The sequence below is a fragment of the Anopheles gambiae genome, chromosome 3, assembly GCF_943734735.2.
Source record: "Anopheles gambiae chromosome 3, idAnoGambNW_F1_1, whole genome shotgun sequence".
Taxonomy (NCBI): Eukaryota; Metazoa; Arthropoda; class Insecta; order Diptera; family Culicidae; genus Anopheles; species Anopheles gambiae.
In genome coordinates, this window is record NC_064602.1 from 79,177,179 (window position 1) to 79,197,307 (window position 20,129).

A 20,129-nucleotide genomic window follows, 5' to 3' on the forward strand; every position below is an offset into this window, starting at 1 on the left:
TTGTGTATACAGTTGGTTCCTTTCGAATGACTAGGTATACTGAGCCGAATTTCATATAGACCAATCGATATTCCCCATTGTTTTGAACTGATTTATATTGAGTTTCAAAATTGAGCAGAATATTATAATTTTTGAATCCAATCAAATAAGCTCTCAAAAATCATGCGAACAATCAACCGAGAAAATATTTACACCACCGTATAGCTGAGAAAACGTGAAATTTTTTGTGGGGTTAATTGAAAAAAACTTTCTTTTTGTCACTGAAAAATTCAATTTCAAAAAAGTTACAACTTTTGGGGCAAGTGTGCCATCTCTGTTTGGGGCAAGTGTGCCACCATCTTTCATAGGCGCGAGCTGTCAAAAATGTAAACATTGTTGTAGCGTGCTGCGGAATGGTGCGCTATTGTGAGCGGATTCCACGCCAGAAAAACAGAACAGTAAAAAAACCATATTGTGGTACAGTTGGTGGTCAAAAAGGGTTCATTGTTGACTAAATACATGTAGGAATACATACACTAGTGGTACAAACGTAATAATTTCCAATTATCTAAGAAATACGGTTATTTTAACCAGGTGGCCGTCTTGCCCCATACGAGTGGCACTCTTGCCCCATAGCCCAAAAAACAACGTCTTTTTGGACCCTTTTTAAAACGCTTCAAAAACAATTTTGTTTGCACGTTTTTCAAGCGAAACTCATTTATAAGTGAGGAAATAGATGTAAAATGATTATGAGATTTAAATCGGCTTTTGAAAAACACGTTTTAGTGAGTTATAACTTGAAATGCTTAAGATGGCACACTTGCCCCAAGTTCCGCTACTTGGAATGAAATTGATTATCGAAACGAAGATTGATGTTCATTTTGGAAAAGCCTTTCTATCAGTTCTTTAAAGTGGTAAAAAATAATAAAATTCATTATTGACTAATATTTAGAATAGATTAAAGCATTAATCACTATTGCAAACAGTTTCGGGTGAATTTATGTCCATTTTCTGTTGAGATTATCCCATCCTTTCTAATGCGCTTCTCGAACAGTTGGTGAGAAAAGTGTTCAAAAGAGTCAACTTTATTCAATAAAACAACAGTCAAACAAATGGTTAGATTTGGTATTGAATATTAGACATTTACCGATACAATAGCAAAAAATAATATGAAAAATGAAAGCGTATAATATACCACTCTTAAAACATTTAAATTTGATGTTATAATGAATATATGAAATAACATTATATTGAAACGAAGTTAAAATATGGAGCCTATATACTTATCAAACACAATCAGTGTTACAGATTTAGCATTGTTTTACTATATTTTCATGAAATTGTTTCTTCCCCCTCTCCCCTCCATGTTCCCTTTCTCCATTTTGCGTTTGACAGCCCTGTCGCGTTACCTGTTACCGCCGCAACGGCACGCCAAACCATCACCGACAACACGCACGGTGGTTCACTCTCGTTTGAAATCTCGCCCGGAACGGCACGTTGCGCGCCACTCTCTCCGTGGTACAGTCCCAGTTGGAATACGGTTGGAACGCACGTTTACTCTGAGTGTTTTAGTGTGAAGGATATCGTGCCTTAGTAGCAAACACACAAACACACACATCATCCTCTCCTTGATATTGTCCGGTAGGTAGTGCTTTACAAAATCGTTCATTACCCCCCGCCGCTGTTTTTGCATCGTTCTTCGGTTTGCCCCTTAGTGTGCGTTGGCGATCGGTTTAGTGTGGTGTGGATTGGATTAGAACGAAGGCATTTAGAAGTGTTGTGTATAAATTGTGACCCGCTGCTCCAGCGTCGAAGCTTTTCTACGATTTAACCTTTCGAGAGAAGGTTCAGTGGTGTGTGTGTGTGTGTGTGTGTTTTATTTCTCTGCCCTCCTCAAAGTAATACACACAAAGGCAAGGCTAAACTGTGAAAGGCATGCTTTTTTTAATGTAACGATTGTGCAATGGCTCGCTTGTAGAGTGGAGCGTCGTCCAAGCGATCGAATCGTAGTTTTGTGGTGATTGTTTATAAAATAAGTTTGTGTGTGTTTAAGAAAAGGATGCTGCAATGTGATGTGTGCGAAACAAAATAAGCCAGTGTGTGTGTGTGTTTAGTTGTGTTGGTAGAAGTAAAGATGTGAAAAGATACTTAACCTTCAAGGTTATAGGGCAGCAAGCGGTACGCTGAGAAGCGAATGTGCAGACAGTGGGGAGATGCATCTGAGAATTGGCCGTATCTCGATGTAATCAAAGGCCTAATGCGTCCGGCACGCACATGCACAAACTGGTTGTAATAATAACAATAATTTATCGTCCCTGGTTGAGTGTGTGAAACAAGTGTCTGTGCGGGCGGGCGGGCGTCTTACTAGAGGGCATTTTTGTGTGTTCCTTTCTGTGGTTTCGCCAAGTAACGATCACTGCTGCCTGCTGCGGAACAGGTTGACTGGTGGCTGTGTAAAGTGCTTGATATTTTTTATGGTTTCTTAAGCGTCTTCTGTGTGTGTGTGTGTTCTTCTCGATGTGTAATGGCACGCTCTCTCTCTCTCTCTCGGTGATGTTCGACGAATTTGGGCATTTTTTGTGGGTTCGTTTTGTGGTAGCATTTTGTTGCACCCTAAAATCGTCCCCATTTTTTAACACCCACACTGATCCCACTGTCTGATCCGGGAGGAAAAGTGGGAAATTTACAAGAACAGATTGCATAAGCGCGCCCCAGCGGCTCACCCCAAAAACAGACCCGCGCAGAGTGAACCCGCGCATGTGATGCTCAACCTACACCTGACCCCTTCCCCTTCGAACGTGCTAGCGCGATCGAGCGCGCGTCTACGGCTTGTTTGAGCGATTTTGTAAGCGCACCAGAGCAGTACAGCGTTTGCCAACCAACCTCGCCGACGCCGGCATGAGCGCGTTGAGCACGACACACGCAGCCTTGCAGCGCAAAAGCGCTGCCCTTTCGAGTGTAGTTGTACGCGAAGTGGGGCCGCCGCTTTCAGTGTGTTGGTGTGTTGGCGGGCGCGCGTGGTCGTCATGGCAGCTTGAAACTTGTTTTCTCAACAAGCTTTGCCCCAACAAGAGCTGGGAAAAAGAGCCAAAGCCTCCCTTTATCATCTCCCTCCCCCCCCGTGTTTGCGTCCGTGCGCACGTCCGCGCGTTGGTCATTAGGCGGGTCTTTTTTTTGCTTCCAATGCTCTCCCTCTCTCTCTCTTTTCTCACGTCCCCTTTTGTAATCTCCACCGAATTTAACTGTGTGGTCACCACCGGAGAGCAGAGGGTGGTGGTGGTGGTACGCGAATGTTGGCCACCGTGTTACTGGCAACGACATTCCAGCTCCTCCCTGCCGCCGCCCCACCAGAAAAGCAACTGCAGCTGCAACCCAGCCACCAGCCAGCAAAAGTGACGTTCCCTTTCTATGCGCGCGATGAAGTCACCAGGCCTAGGCTTGATGCTCGATGAAACTGAGTTTGGTCGAGCGCGGGCACGATCGATCAAGTAGCGCAGTAAAGCAGACGCAGAAAGGTGTTGTTGCTTTTCTTGGGGGGGGGGGGGGGGGGGGGGGGGAGAGGCAGGCTCTTTGACCTCTCTCGGGTGGTTTTGGAGAGGAAGCGTTGGAATAAAAACAACAACAAGAAAATGGACAAAAAGATTATTTTAGGTCTGCGCTGGAATGAACTTGGTGTGTGTGTTTTTGTTTCTACTGCTTCCTTCCGAGCACCAATGAATAATTCCAAAACTCCACGTCCTTCGCCGGGCAAAATCTCGACTGCCGGGCGCAATTAACCGACCGAAGAGTGCGCGCGCTTTATTGCGCGCATTCCAACCGCAAGAGGCCCCCGTGGCAGGAACCTGCAGGGTCGTGTTGGTTTCGTAGTTTCTTCTCGCTTTAAATCGACTTTGAAAAAAAAGTTAAGAAGAAACAGACTATGTGTTGTTTATTTTGTCTCCAGCCACTTGTGTTTGGACAGCAAAAGTCTGTTTCTGTTGCTGCTGCTGCTGCTGCAGAGGTGGGAAGCACTTTGCTGCTGTGCTAGAAACGAGCAATCCATCGGAGAAGCAATCCACAGTGTGCCGCTTTTTTCTAAGTTACGATTCGGTACGATTGCTTAGAACGGCGGTAGCTGCTTCCCCCACAAACCATTTACCATAGCTAATGTGGCGATGGCATTGACCCGAATTGGTATTGGAGGGCTTTGGCGTCTCTCACATTTTATGGGAAGTGGATTTCGCAAGCACACGATGAGGGACGAGCATGTAGGAGCGCGGGATGGATTTGTGATTGAGTGGGAATTAAGATTCCGTTCGATTAATGAATATGAAAACTGATTTCCATAACTTCACGTCATGCATCATATGCTCCTCTGTCATGCCAGTACTGCGCTCTGTGCTGTGCTGTTCCATTTGCGTGATCATCCGTTCTTGCGATACATCCGGTATGGCGAGTTTATTTTTCGCTAATGAGCAAGAATTTTTTAAGCTGAAATGTTTATATTAACATTGGCTAATTGAGTGAATCCATTCATCTAAATTTAATTTGTAGCACTTATCGGGTAGAAGCGTTCATTGTCATTGGAATCCACCTATTTGACCGTCCGGTCGAGATATACCTTACTAAACTGAATAATTTATTGAATCAATTATTTATTATGGAAATGAATTAATTCTGTTTTATTACAATGTATGAATTTCCAATAATTTCCAATGCAAATCATAATGAAAAAATGATTAAGTTATGTCAAAATGGCTTAAAAAAATCGGCATGCTCCTATAAAGGTACGAACAGATCTAGCGTAAAAACTACACTTTTGGTTTCTTTAAAAACTTGCTACAATATTATGATTTATGCACCAAATGAAGCACCAAATTGATGTGTATCATTTTTTAAAACCAGTTTTCAATCAAACATTTTCACGAAAATGATAGTTGAGAAGGTCGAAGGTTGAAAATATAAAATAAATTAAATGATTTTTAATAAATCATTTTTCCTCCATGTAACCATCGTTCCTATCACTGACATTGATCGTCCTATTTTAGCTTATGTTGTTGTTAGTATGACAAAAAAGTACATTTTCATACATACTGTACCGCAAATCACAACTAAATACTGTAAACGTCAAAATAGGACCTTATGGAATTAAATGAAAAACCGAGAAGGTTTACGATTGTAATAGTAATAAAATAAAATTTAAATTAATCGTTTATAGATGCTGTGAACTATGAATACTAATTATTTTTAACGTAAACAGCATGATAAAGCATCATTAAAAATTGTGTGTAAAAACTACTTAAATATGCATAAAAAATAGATAAAAACACAGTGTGACAGTACAAAATCATGCCCTTTCCTAATCATGCCACTTGATATGATTTCCTGTTGACACAAAGCAATCATAAAGTTAAGAATGTGACAAAATCGCTCAAAATTCTCCAAACAAACAAAGAATCATAAACACGTCAAACAACCCAAAAGGGAAGCTACCGTGTGTCTATAGAAAGGTGCTGTGCTACTCATCCCCAGCATAGGGGAAACCCAAGAAGCTAGATCACCTCTCGATAATTTTCCCACAACTGTGCGGCAAGCTCGTAAATTGTCACACAACGTGCCCTAAGATTCCTTAGGCCATTAAAACTCGTCATAAAGACTCCCGTGGCATGTGTCCGCTGGGGTGCGTGTGTGCGTGCGTGTGATCATACGGATTTTTCCGTTCGTGGGTCGTAAATTTGACAACGAATCGCTTGTTTACGTTTCTAATGATACCGACAGCCCACGGTGTAGTGTGGTTTTTCGTTTGTTTTCGATTTATTCACCAAACCCCAGCTGCCGGCAGTGACAGCGAGTCGCGCCCTCGCTACAAGCCGGCACACACACACCCGATGACGCTGGTGTTGTTGGACGAAATTTAGCGCGTCGTTAAAAGAGCGTGCGTCGTGTCCGTGTCTTTGGGATAGGATGTAGTTGCGTTGGCGTTTTGTGTCGGAACGCCATTCCAATCGGAATGGGAAGCGGATGGATCTTGTTTGATAGTGCGCACGCCGAGCGTATCGCCCCCGGGATTTCGGTGCCCCGTTCGAAAAGGAAGCCCATGTTGTGTGCGGTTATCGTTATAATGGCTTTATTTAGAAATCGTCAACCGAAACGACCGAATGTGGTGGGCGCGCGCACATCGATCGACGTTGGGGGGAGCGATCGTACAAGACATTGAAAGGCATCAGCTTAAGAAAGTTTGAAGTAAATTGTTCGGGGCCCATTATTCGTGCTCTTAATGTCGAGGGCGAAACAAAAGAATGAATATGATGCATTGTATTGCTGGATGGAAGAAAAGGGGACCAATTTCTTACAGTCATATATCTGAAGAAGGCTTTGTGATGTGGAGGCATGACTGTTGGGAATGGGATTAAACATGATCCTCACGTAAGTGACATTTAGTTCTGTGTTTTTGTGTTAGGTTAGTAGTTCATTGAGTGGTTAGATTGTTGCTTCAGTTCTTTATTTCAACCTCTTGAATCGTCGGAATCGTTTTCAACGGATTTTCGCATATAACTTAAGTATTCTTTAGTCTTCCTATCATTTCGTACACCTCCAACTACTAACGACTATTTCAATAACTGTTTTGAACAACTGTGAACAAATTTCAGACTCCATAGAAATAGTAAGAACATCTCAAACTATAAACCAATCTACTATTTCCCATATGTTTTACTTATTTGTGTGAGACTTCAGCTATGCTAGTCTCAAGAAGATCCAAGAGATATACTAGTTCCAAGATAGCTTCTACATCAACCAAAGTGTTCTGTTTTATATTGCTATACTTAATATCAGTTTGGACTGACTTGTTGCATAGCAGATGCTTGCCGATTCTGACTCAGATAAAATCCAAACCACTAATTCCGCCCGGATTCAGAGTTGTTTGGAGTCAAAGTCGTCCGGATTTGGTTGTAGTCGACCGGATTTGGAGTCTTTCTGTGTCGGAGTCATTGGGAGTTGTCCAAAGGCGATCGGAGTCAACAGGAGCGGTCCTTTTTTTGTCTTTGACTTTGCACGAGCACTTCGTCAAATTTCCAGTTTTGTAAGCTCTGCATGTTGTAGGTCTGTGTCTTATTCTGATCTATGAACACAATAACTGTTGGCGGTGGGATACGCCCTACTGCTGATGGGATAAGTCTTTGATCACATTAACATCACATCGTGATACAGTAATCTCCATGTAACTTCTAAACCAAAGGAACTGCCAGGTCTTGGGGGTCACTACAGAAGTTCTTATAAGTTTGAAGAATGCGTAGTATAGAAGAGATAAGTTGTAAGATCTTGTTATCATAACTGAAATTAGTAACTTGTCATTCGCTTGATGGTTGCGAGGTGATACATGAACTCTTCTAACTTTTATTATCAAACGCAACAGGCTAGTTCCTGCCGCTTATAGGCATAACACACATTACGAGAGGCGAATCTCAAACCCAATCAATTGTAGATCACCACAACCAGTGATGTAATCACAATTTTGTGCATCAAACATGGAACATCTGCCAACTTCCATCTATTTCTCTGACCCGCCCTTTCGACGACTAATAATGCCGTCAGCGAACCATTGCACCTTCTACAGAGACATACAAGCAACGGTACCGCATTCATTGAAATTCTCTACACCAACCGGCAGTGTACAGAGTGTAGGACCGACACCACGAACCCAATGATCCGTCAACTCATTCATGCGGACAAAGGGCGACACGTGACTGGATCAGTACAGGCGAGCGCGCGCGCGCGTGCATGGTGAAAACCGTTGCACAACACACAGCCGCAGATGTAAGCCTTGGCGATGTTATACGGAAATGTGTGTCGTAAAACTAGCATTTATTTTAGTTTTTTTTTGTTAAAAAGGCTAGTAGTGGTTAGATCTGGCCGCAGATGATGGGCCGTTAGTGTGTGTGGGGTGGAAGCTTTGCGTTTTAAAAATTAGTTAAAAGATAATGTTTCCGGTCACGTTTGCCCTGATAGCTGTGGTGTACCGGTGGTGCACGCTCTGATGTCACCTGGTGTAAGATTTAAACGCAAAACCCAAACCAAAAACCAACCAACCCCCAACAGGAAAGGAGTTATAATTTATCTCTACTGCTGTCTGCATCCATCATGTTGTGGCCACGGGAAGGAAACTGTATCGTTTGGAAACTTTTTTTTGGTGTGTTGCCGGTCGTGCTGCATCACTCAAACACTTTCACTCTTTTGACTTTGGGAGCAGTCCAATATGCACTGTTTTGTTGCTACTTCGCCACCACATCTCTGCCGTGAGTGGTAACGATTAGCATAAATCATTGAAATAATGCGTTCCATTTACATTCGACATTTCCCCAACGGTCGACGACGACGATGCCCATTTGGCAGTTGGGGCACACGTTGTGACGACCCCTGGTCGGTGGTATGCTAACAAGACGACTCGTCCGGAGGCGATGAGGAATGGAAAAGATTATAATTTTTCCACCGATAGGTGTTAGGAAAGCGGGGTAAGGCGAAGAAATTCTAGCGCTAAAAGTGCAGATGTGTGTTAAATTGTTTCCTCTCTTACGAAACTACTTTTGGGGAATAATTTACGATCGCATTGAGGCCGTCGAAGCGGAACAGGAACTGCCTCGGTGAGGGGTCGCTAACGCACTTCGCTTCGTAGCAGAAGGGTGTCAACTTTTGGTTAATTTTTCCTCACCATTTTTTTGTTTTACTGGACGCGACCGGAAGGGTCTAGTGACCCGCAAACTCGCAATGAAGCTGACAATGCGTGAACTGTTTTGAATGGGAGTGTAGAGTGGCATTAATAATAAAAAAAAAACAAATGCACACCGCTAGAAAGAATCTTCCCTATGGTATGGTGAGCGTCACAAAAAGGCGGAAGTGTAATTAATTAAGTTGTACGTTTGGGCAGCCACGCACACTCTTGCCTGCTTTTGACCAATAGAAATGGACACAAAAATACACAAACGCGCAGGGAGAGTGTTTAGAATGTGGTTGGATCATGCGATGCAGGGTTTGGTGTGGAGCAGGTGTGTTAGGAAAATTAGAAAATAACGCCCGCGTCCGGGAAGCTCAAGGCTCTCATGGTGTCCCAGCGGGGAGGGGCATATGTAGAGAGAGATAGGAAAGGTAATATGATAATTAAAATTATTTTAAATATTCCTTTTATCCATTTTTTGTTTCTATCGGTTTACGTTAAGTTTAAGCGATCGATAAGCAATATGCTAAAATGCTTTATTTGAAAGCCTGATCACGGTCTATCGATTAGAAGGAAATGAGTAACACGCTGTTATGAGTATCAACTAAGCCAGGGGTCTCCAAACTTTTCGGTTCGCGGGCCGCATTGCTTCACAATCAACGTTGTTGAGGGCCATTTTGACGCTACCTTTAGAATAAGTGGAAATTCAAATCTCGTTTTCATAAGAAAATACTAACAAAATATATAAAATTTCTGGAGCTTTCTTTTATTGAATCTTGATTTTCGTCTTTCAGAGCTAAAAAAATAAATTTTGATTAGTTAGTCAGAAAAGAAAGCTATTTAATTTAACCTTTGCCCAGTAATCGAGGGCCGCATTAAAGGCTCTTGAGGGCCGCATGCGGCCCGCGGGCCGTAGTTTGGAGACCCCTGAACTAAGCAATCGACTTTTGAAGTATAGTGTTAAGCAGAGCTTAACGTGTCTGTGGGGATGTAAACAGGGAAGCTCAAATTGTGTGGGATTATTTCATGAGCTGTAAAAACTCTTTGTTCAACTGGACATGTAAAGCATCCAAAACAGATACATTATCTCACAATTTCACTCGTAATAAAATTAGATAAATATAAGCTTAGAAGAAGCATAGGAACTTTTACGTTTTGTTTATTGTATTCAATTGAAACTGATTCCTATCCCGGTTCTTGTCTCGTGTTCCGAATCAATTCCGGAGCCGATTTCGATTCTGGAATCGATTCCTATTTCGGAATCGAATCCTACCCCGAAATCGGTTCCTATTCCGTAATCGATTCCGAAGCCGATTCCGAAACCGATTACAGAACTGATTTCGGAGCCGACTCCGATTCTGATTCTGGAGCTGATTCCGAAATAGATTTCGAAGCCGACTCTGACTCGACTCCGCAATCGGAATTGGCCCCAACATCGCAATCAGCTCCGGAATCAGAATCAGAATTGTCTCCAGAATCAGAGTCAGTTCTAGAATTGAAATCAGTAGTCTTAGAAATGAAATAAGTTCGGAAATCTCTATGAGAATGGGTCGTTTACAAATAAATTTGAACCCAAACGCCTATTCTCATGGAAATACCGAAATCGAATTTGATTCCGTAAGCGACTCCGATTGCCAAGCCGACTCCGATTTCCGAGCTTATTCTGGAGTCGATTCCGAAACCAATCCTGCAAATTGATTTCGGACTTACTATCCGGAATCAATTCCACAAAAAATCGGTGCTAGTTGGAATCGATTCCGACAAAAACTTATTCTTCCCATCACTACTTTATTCACTATCGCATATATTCCCTGTGCCTTTCCTGCCCTTACGTTTGCAATAGTTTTATTTAAACACATTCTATTTCCCGCCCGCTCCCTTCAAAGGGCTCCACACAATACGCGGGTGCTGTCGTCTAGCCCGTATTTACTGAATGTACAATGAACTTTACCGTTCTCCGCGCTCAAACCTCAAGCGAACCCCCAGTTTGAGCGTACATTGACACGTTTTCGCTCCTTCATCAATCACGCAAACGGCACGCAAAGTGTCCATAAAAAGCGGCAGTCCAGGTTGACACTATGCCCCATCCCCATTTCCGGTGTTTTCCCCCTCTGTTACTGTCGTTACACACAGCACAGGGTGGGCCAGCTAAGTGCCAGGTTTGACCAGGGTGTCCCGTCCATCGAGCGATTGTCCTGGTAGCTCGGGACAATAGGAAGGAATGAAAGAGAGAGAGAGATGGAGAAAAGTGCAATTTTTAAAAACATGAACATGATTCCTATCGCATAGAACGTGGGTGCAATGACTACGAATGCTATTAAGGACCAGACAGGAAGGGTCAGTCACCTTTTGTTGCTGTGTGTGTTTTTGTGTCTGTGAGAGGGAAAATTAAAGTCACAAATCGAAGAAAAAAAACATCAAAACCATGTCACTTTCAATAGAATGACATCGATGTTGTTTGTAATGGGTTTTAATTTGTTTTGTGGTGCACTGCTATGCCACACAGTAAGTCGAAATGCATCACCGGTCGAACACCCGGCTATACTAATTAATCTTCAACTCCCCTATACACATTAGCGGGCAACTTTCTTGATCGCACCGGGTTTCGGATCGATTCATTGTTGTTCACACAGCACCAACCGATTTCCAACCGTGGCCCCGTATGCTAATAGGATGCTAACAAGCTTGTTTGACGGTTGGTCCAACACTTGGAGATTAAAACTGGTTCGCATTCTTTACCACTTCCCACCTCTCTAGCACTCTAGGATGTGGTCAATAAATTCGAAAATTCCAGCAAACCATCGGCCCCCGGCAAGTTTCCAAGCAACCGTTTTACAGCCCCGCCTAAATATTATCTCTTTCGCTTTGTGTGGTGCGTTTTATTGTGGTTCTTGTTTTTAAAACACTGCCAACGGTTTCACCTTGTCCTTCGGTCGTCCATGGCCGGCCTTCCTGCTTATTGATACGGTATATTAATTTACCGTTTGAGTTCCTAGAAAATCGACCGGGCGGTGGATTTGGGGTTTTGAAGCTTTAAATCGGAAAAGAATTATTGAACACTCAGGTTTGAGTTATTACGAAAATGAGACTCCAAGAAAAAGATAGTTTTGAAAACAAAAAATACAGGCCGTATAATTTTGTGAGGGACTAATTATAGGGCCTAGGTCGTTGAAAGTTACGATCCGATCGGGTTAAGAGGCTACGATAATCGTATTTTCTATGGTAGAAATTACGAGGAGTATTATGCATTTTTAATACCGGCTCCATTCTCACATCTTGTATCATAGAACGAGCCGATTGTAACTATAAAACTCCATTGCATTTTCCTAAACCATTATGTTTATAAGCCGTCTTAAAAAGAATGTTTCAATGATAATTTGACATTAAAATATGAACAAATAAACTCCAACTAGATTCCAATGATATTTTACAATGAAAATTTCCTACAAGTATTTTTTATTTAAAATGCGGTTTCTTTGCTACCAATTACGTTTAGTGATCATGAGAAGATGATCGTCAAATATTGTTTTTTTTTAATATCGCACAAAATATTCATCATATAATATAATATAAAGTATTACTAAAGAAATGGAATAAAAGATATTCTATGCTGCAATTTCGATAAATATCATGTGAAAAGCTATTTAAATGTTTTTCTAATCACATTCTCTTCCACGCGATCATAAAATGGACCTTTTAACTGAAATTCCTTACTTACAACACAAAAATAACAGTAATTTCCCGAAAGAAAAACGAAAGCACAGATCATTGCCATCGCTTGGGATCGATGGGAGCAGCCTATCGTTATTCTCATGCGCACTCGAGCCTTTACCCTCTCTTCGCACTAACAAATCACACGCCATGCTAATTTCACACCTCTGCATTTGGAGTGCTCTTTTCGAATTTAAATTCAAAACGCGCCCGACTGCAAACTACTCCGAGCGATAAAAGCAAACCACCTCAATCGTTTGATTGGTGTGTGCGGTTCGATCGCAAACTTGCAAATGTTTGCTTTCACAACCTTTTCTTTTTATTTCTTCAAAGTTTAGTGCTTAGCCATTCCTCAGATCGATTCGATTGTTATGCTACGGAGCGCACCGTTTGCGCATGGATCTGCCGAAAGTAAGGCAACAAACTTGAAATTTTAGATTGCGGACGGTTACGTAAAACGGTTGCGACAAAATCCCGTACCTTCAATGCTGCTGTTTGTGTGCAATTGCTGATGGTCTCTTAAGCGCTACTAAAAGTTTATCTAGTGGGTTTAGGAGTGTTTTTTCTCTCCCAAAAATAAGAGTCAGTAGCCGTGGGAATTGGTAAAGGTAAACATTGCTCTTCGCTCCGTATGACGATTGGCACAAGCACAACGCGTACCTGAATCGCTCCCCCCACACGGTGTACACAGTGGTCATATGACTCAAGTCACGAGTTGAGGACGGGCGTCCTCGGAGCAAAACAGAACGTAACATTCCAGCAGCATTGATCACTTTTGCTGGAAATAGAACGCTTAATTGGAGCTAGTCATACAAACGAGTCACGTTCTACGTGTACCTGATTGTACAGCGTGTAATGATCGACGCTGTCCTTCCACGCCGGCTTCGGGTCGTGTGTCAGTGTTTTGAATATTGATTTGCTGGCGGTAGAACCGAAAGCAGCAAAACAAACACTATAATTAAGCAAACTTGTGAAATCCGTATGGAAAAGGAATTATAGATGAATCATAATGCTCCGCATGCTCATAATCGCTTACCCTTGCGCGAGGAGATCACATTCCTCCACGCCGTCGCCGTAGATTTATGTTTCGTTGGGACGATGAAACCGAACCGCTTAGTATAATGTTGTGTTGTGTTGTGGATTAACGAACAGCTCTTCTTCTAAGTGCTGCCGCTGCCTGCCGCTGCTATGGCGCGGTTATGAGCTTTTGATCGTTAGCACTTGTCACGGTGCTTCCGATGATCAAGCGGCCCGAGGGAGTCGCCGTCGACACATGGGTGTGATTTTGACAGCGGATATCAGACGGATTCGGGGGATTCGGTCTTCGATAGCACGAAATTTATAACCCAACCCAAGATTGAAGGGAAAAGGAAGGAATAAGCGGATCGCGAGTGTGCGGAAGCCAGTGGAGCTGAAATGCGTGAATTAAAGCGTTGTGTGTGTCGTTGGATGAATATTTATTTTAAAACCCGTTTAAGCGCTGTTTAAACGAAGCAAAGTGCTAATCCATGTGGTGGATTGAGGAGGAAGGAGTTATTTTTAGCTGTATAATGTTGCCTTTGCCTTTAGGTTTAGAGATAGTAAAGCCAGTATCCTCTCTTATTGCTGCAAAGTACTTTCATGTACGTCCTCAAAGTGTTTAATGTAGAAGGGAAAATACAGATTTTGTCTGTGAAACGTTTAGTTTGCTTTGAACTAAAGAAGTCCATATGTTTCTGAAGTTTTTGAATACCTTTGTAGAAATCCATAATCAAATTTACTAGTTATATTTTCAATTCTTTTTTATCTATTATTTTGTATATAAAAAGTATTCCGGCGATCAGATGTTATGAACTGATTGCTTTTGCAAGTTATAGATAAAAAGTTTGTTTTTAAATTGATTCATTTGCATTCCAACAACCAGTTACTTACGGATAGCTACTCGTATCGATAGATACGGATAATTCGTTATTTTTATTAGTTAATTTAATGTTTCTTACTTACAGGGTTTCCCACGATTTATTGGTCAGTTCCCATGATTTTTTGGTGCGTTTCCACGATTTTTTGATCGTATCCCATAGATTTTTGGTTCGTTCCCATAATGTATTGGTATTTTCCGATTGGATATCAATTGGATAAAAAAATTCTGGGAAATGGCCAAAAAATCGTGAGAACGCACCTAAAAAATATGGGAATTCACCAAAAATGGATAGAAACCAATCAATAAATCGTGGGAAACCCTGTCTTCGGCTCTGACAATCGGGTACTTGTAACTAGTTACTGGTACTAGCTGCTAGCCGCTGTTAATTTGTTATTTGACGATCAATTACTTGAACCTGGTTACTGTAAAAAGCTGCTAATGGAAGTGTTAATAACAACCTTTCAAATAGCGCGTACAATAAATTGTTATATGCCCCACGCAAAGTATTAAAAACATCAATTTGCCCTTCAAAAATCGAAACATCCCATTCAAACCTCTTCAAAGACAAATCATGAGAGCGAAGCGTTATTTCTGTTGTATTGACAGGATTAAAAGATAATACTCTCCTAAACGGTGTGTTAACAACCAGTGGTACAAGTGAATTACTTGATAATGATCGCCACACCATCTAAATTTTCTCCTGTGGTTCCCATTCGTTTCATTAATCTATTATACTTGTATCGTTAGGTTTAATAGGCGTAGTGGTAGCGTCAAGATATGATTGTGGCTGCCCTACCACGGAACACAACTTTTATGCCCGCGAGGTGATCCTTTGCAGGCAAAAGATAGAGTCCAACCTTAGCAAGGAGCACCAACAACACAAAAAGTCCCGTCCCGTAAGCGTCGTTGCACAACGATTGAATGAAAAAAAAAAAACGCTTCAACTTTCTCTATCAGTGTGTGTTTGTTGGAACGTAAGCATCCCAAAAAGAGGCATCAAACGAAAAAAACAGATTTAATCGATGATCGTTAATGATTTTTAGTTGTGCGGTGAATTTATTTTTCTTTTCTGTGCAAAATTTCACATCACACAAAAGATGAAACGACGATCAATTTCTCCTAAAAACCCTAATTGCCACTAACGCGCCTCACAGTGTTCACGTTGCGGCACCGGGAGGGCTCCATGTTTCAAGTCATACACACGGCCCAGTGTGTGTGTGTGTGTGTCGTAACCGCCCGATGCCATATCGATGGAACATGCTTCTCCAAACCGGCGACTGGTGGACTGGTACCACTAAAAAAGCCGTTGGCGACATAATCGGGCCCTCACGACGACACCATTAGACGGTGGTCGTCGTCGTTGCCTCCATTTCAACTCACTCTTCCAGTACGTGATGTCTGGTCTGGTCTGGAATGGGTTGGTTGCATAATGCCATCACTTTACACGCCAAAGTAATACACGCCAGCATCATCATTGCCGAACCGGCCAAACAAGGGGATAGGCCGCTGCAAGTAGACCAACAATGCGTGGAACGCGTTCCGTTCCCAAAAACCACTCCAGAGATCAAGAGCGGAAGGCTTTCGGAAACGTGGCACACACGCACACGAAAAGCGAAAGTACCGTGCGTGTGCGTCTCGCTCACTCGTTCCCAAGGAAACCGGAACCCGACCGGACGGTCAGGGACGGTGAACGGTGCTGACGGTTGTTTGTAAAGCGGCCGGTGCCGCGATTTCGGCATTGACCCTCGGACCGTTCCTTCCGACGGTTTTGGGTGGACGCGAGGTTGCGTTCACTTTTCCTTTCAGGCGCGACACCGCCGGACAGGGGATGGCCACAAGAAGTGGCCAGGAAGTTGTGGTGCGGTTGATGGCAGATGCGATCGTTTCGATGTGAAGAAAATGTTTGATCAGTCCGTCCGATAAGCTGTGTCGAGATCGATTGGGTGAGATTGGAAACGATTTGTGTGTTGAAGGACAGCCAAATTGGAGGGTAAAAATGGGGGAAATATCTCCGTTAATCAGCGACATTGGTGGCAATGAACGTATTTTCTCTTCAGTGAAGTCTAGCTACAAATATCACAACGCTTTCTGAAGATCTCTCTTCCGTAAACATGTCGAGAATTAATGGAACCTTGAATTCCAATATAAAGAGCATGCTGCTCCCCTACATGACTGCAATATGTTGACAGTTTCAGCGCCATATTACGTGTTAACATCCGAAGCAATTCTCATCAAAACGCCCACAGATGATGAGGCCAAGAATATTGAAATGACTTCAGACCTTGAGCCGTTCAGAACCGTATGATCCGGTTGCGGAACAAACTGTTCTGCATCGGAGTCAACAACGACATCAGCGACCCGTAGCGTTACAGATCTTCCAAACGACGCAAACACCTCCGGCCCCGGTGTATGACCTTCGGCCATGGCATGCGGATCCACATTGCGTCCGTTGCGACCAGTCATCGTTGGCTGTGGTTGAGCCTACGATTACCAACACACATGACACACAATATCTGTGCCAACTCGGGCTGACAACCGTGGCCTTTACCGGTAGCGCAAGGCGACGACGGTGGCCGCGAACGGGAGCGCACGGTTTAACTACCCGTGCACCCCCGGGCCACGCTCGTCGCGTCGTACAATTACTATGGACTTACATTAAACTCAATTAAGCAATTGACATCGGGAAACGATCCATAAGGGAAAGGGGGAGAGGGATGGAAGCAATTCTACCCTTCGGTTGTTGCGGTGGAGTTGAAGGGGTAAAGTGTGTGTTTACCCGTAAAGATTTGCACCGATCGTTGGTGCACGCGTGCCCATGCCGAAGGTGACACTTTGGAGTTCGTTGTCTATGAGTCACGCACGTTGGTGACTCGATGGACACGTTATCAGATCGTAATTTATAGGCGTGCCTGTAAATCAGGCGCGGAAAGTGCATGACACTAAGTGCGGTGTGAAGTGATCTACACATTGTTTCGTTTCTCGATGTCTATTTGTACTGCGCAGTGATTTCTGGAGGAACTTCTAGAACGTACTATGTTGTGAAATTCTCATTTGAGGCGCAAAATACAGTTCAATGAGTCATGGACGCCTTGATCTTGGTTTTTGGAGCTCAACAACATAAAGAGTGATAAGACCCGAATTAAAATGTCGATCGATCTCCAAAATCCACCACACCAAAACGATCATAAATTCTCCCGAAACTAGTAACAGTGACATCAAACTGTCATGTTCATCTTCCGAGAGATACAGCTCTCCGAGTGATTATGATAGGTTTTGTATGTTAATGTGATCTTCAATAACAGCAAGAAATATGATCTCAAAAATGAAGACATCACCAACGATCTCTTACTTTACATCTGATAGGTTCTCTGCAGTGCGTCTTCCGTGAGATAGGAACGAAAGGGAAACCCACCAACCATGGGATCCGGCGGTAGAATGGACTGCTGCGGGCAGTGCGTAAAGTACAGCATGTTTGTGGCCAACTTTGTCATCTTCGTAAGTATCGATGTCTGGTAGGATCGTATCAAAAAGTCGGAGCAGCAATTGATTGATTCTTGTAAATTGACACACAACAGCTTGGCGGTGCGATCGTGTTCAGTTTGGGCATCTGGACGCTGGTGGATAAACACTTCATCAACGAGCTGCTCGGCACGAACCTGTTCTCCGGTGCGGTGTACGTGCTGATCGCCACCTCCGCCCTGGTTTGTCTGCTGTCGTTCTTCGGATGCATGGGCGCGGCCAAGGAGTACAAGTGTATGCTGCTGACGGTAAGAGTCTTGGGGGGCTCCAACAACTCCTCCCAGCTTAGGCCGTAGTGTAGTGTAGGCTTTAAATCCCAATTGGAACGATCAACGATCACGCTTCCCTCGCGTTACGCTTTTATTTTTCGTGCAATTAAAATGCTTTCATTTTTTGTTTTCCGTTTTACCGCTCGCACTCGCGCCTGCCAATGGTGCAGTACTTCATCCTAGTGTTTCTCATCTTCGTGACGATGCTGATCGGCGGCATCCTGGGGTACGTGTTCCGCGAGAAGGTGTCGCAAACGATGGGCGACGAGATGCGCTCGTCCATGAGCCTGTACGGTTCGCGCCGCTCGATCACGACGGCCTGGGACGAAACGCAGGAGCGGCTGAAGTGTTGCGGCGTCCGGAGCTACAGCGACTGGCGGGGCGACATCCCGCAGTCCTGCTGCCAGCGGACGCTCGATGGCTACAAGCCGTGCATCGAAAATCCGAGCCCGGAGAACATCTACATCAACGGGTGTCTGGAGATCACCTCGAGCTACATACGCGACAATGCGGCCATCATCGGTGGGGCCGGCATCGGGGTGGCGGTGCTGCTCATCTTCGGCATGATATTCTCCTGCTCACTGTTCCGGATGATCGAATAGATGGTGGTGCGCTGCTGCCGAGTGTCACCACTGTACACAACAAAGCTCTGAGTTTCCTGGGAGCTGAGCTCCTTGCGAGTGAGATGGGGTGGTGTTCTGGTATTAGGTAGAGATTTTCCAAACTTTGGTTGGAAAGGACAGGCTACCGAATACCTGGGACAAAGTATTGGCAAAAAAAAAACAGCAATATCAGCAAGCAAACCGCGGATAACACTATCTATTACCAAGATGCGCACAATATCTTTATACTTCAATATCTTAAGCCTCCATCTCCATCGTTTCTTGTCCCTTTTGTAACGGTGAACTAAGCTGCCGTACCTAAGCTGGAGGGACACTGATCCAGCTCTTTCTACACTTCCGTATTCCGTCCAGAGCGTTCGGTGCCTCCAGCGCACAATTTTGTTTGTTGTAAAAAGCGTGCACGGAGCTCGATCCCGAATTCTCCCTACCTTTAGCTGTGCTCGTATGTAAGATTTAAGGTTTTTGTACATGTGCTTTCCCCCGTTTTGTTTTTTTTTCTTCATTTTCTTTTGTGAAGTGTCGTTTCCAGCAGCATCTCTGTGCGCTTCTCATCACATCATCGTACACGATAAGAAGATTTTAATTTTGTTTAATTTTAATTTAACACGATCGAAACACACGCAGCACGGACACACGCGAGACAAACCAACATCGATGATGCAAAATTACCGCTAGCGTGAACGATAATTGTACAACTTCCATGTGCTTTTATGTATGTTAGGTGTTAATAAAGAGAGGAGCGATAAGAACTTTAAACATTTTCCCTGTATTTCTTCCCGTCCTTATGCTGTACGCATGGTTGCGCTTGCTTGTAGTACTTTCTGCTTTCGTTCCTAGCGGTGGTGGTGCTGGGCGTTGGCTCGGTGCTGGGGTACGCGTTTCGCGAGCGCATTGCACTCGGCCTGCAGGACCAAATGTACGAGAGTTTGGACCAGTACGGACGGCGCCGCCTGACGACCGTGTCCTGGGACATGACGCAGGAGGATCTGCAGTGCTGCGGTGTGGAGGATTTTCGCGACTGGAACGAGCGCATACCGGACTCGTGCTGTATGGATGATTACGGAGCGCGGAAGCGTCCTTGCCAGCAGCTGCAAACTTCGCTTACGATCTACCGGACGGGTTGCTATGAGGCGATCACGCAGACGTTGGTGCGCAATGGTTTGATGCTGGGTGGAGCTGCCCTGCTACTACTGCTGGCGATCGTACCGGCTACGGTTATGGCATACTACATGTTGACTACTATCTGAAATGTGAGAAAATTAGGTGCAATAAAGATGCTATTCCTTACGGAATGATTTGCGTTGCTCTGAGTTTTGATGTAGATTTTAATTGGAGTAAGTAAATAACACGATAACCCAAGGGGTATTTTCCAGAGTTGGTATAAATTCACTGCTTCACTGCTACATATATAAAGATGAAGCTGATTCCAGGATCTTGGG

The 20,129-nt window shown here is 43.7% G+C and overlaps 2 protein-coding genes across 3 annotated transcripts; both read left to right on the forward strand.

Moving 5' to 3' along the window:
- Window positions 1-1,417: 1,417 nt before the first annotated feature.
- LOC1270595 (tetraspanin-11) lies at window positions 1,418-19,446 on the forward strand. Of its 2 annotated transcripts, none has more exons than XM_309308.5 (4): window positions 1,418-1,620; window positions 17,643-17,774; window positions 17,855-18,046; window positions 18,238-19,446. In XM_309308.5, exons 2-4 carry the CDS (start codon window positions 17,697-17,699, stop codon window positions 18,667-18,669), a joined length of 702 nt encoding a protein of 233 aa, XP_309308.4. In that variant the 5' UTR covers window positions 1,418-1,620; window positions 17,643-17,696; the 3' UTR covers window positions 18,670-19,446. The 2 variants fall into 2 exon arrangements, with proteins under 2 accessions (XP_309308.4, XP_061518957.1); XM_061662973.1 differs by lacking the exon at window positions 1,418-1,620 and adding an exon at window positions 1,698-1,832.
- On the forward strand, window positions 19,391-20,079 carry LOC1270598 (tetraspanin-9). The gene is made up of 2 exons (XM_309307.3): window positions 19,391-19,402; window positions 19,506-20,079. The coding sequence occupies exons 1-2, from the start codon at window positions 19,391-19,393 to the stop codon at window positions 19,935-19,937; spliced, it is 444 nt and encodes a 147-aa protein (XP_309307.2). The 3' UTR covers window positions 19,938-20,079.
- The last annotated feature ends 50 nt before the right edge of the window (window positions 20,080-20,129 follow it).

Bases quoted from the DNA above. Each gene is read 5' to 3' on its own strand.
- LOC1270595 (XM_309308.5), top strand. From the start codon at position 17,697: ATGGGATCCGGCGGTAGAATGGACTGCTGCGGGCAGTGCGTAAAGTAC. The intron at 17,775-17,854 runs GTAAGTATCGAT...GACACACAACAG, and splicing joins TGGCCAACTTTGTCATCTTC to CTTGGCGGTGCGATCGTGTT. The intron at 18,047-18,237 runs GTAAGAGTCTTG...CCAATGGTGCAG, and splicing joins ACAAGTGTATGCTGCTGACG to TACTTCATCCTAGTGTTTCT.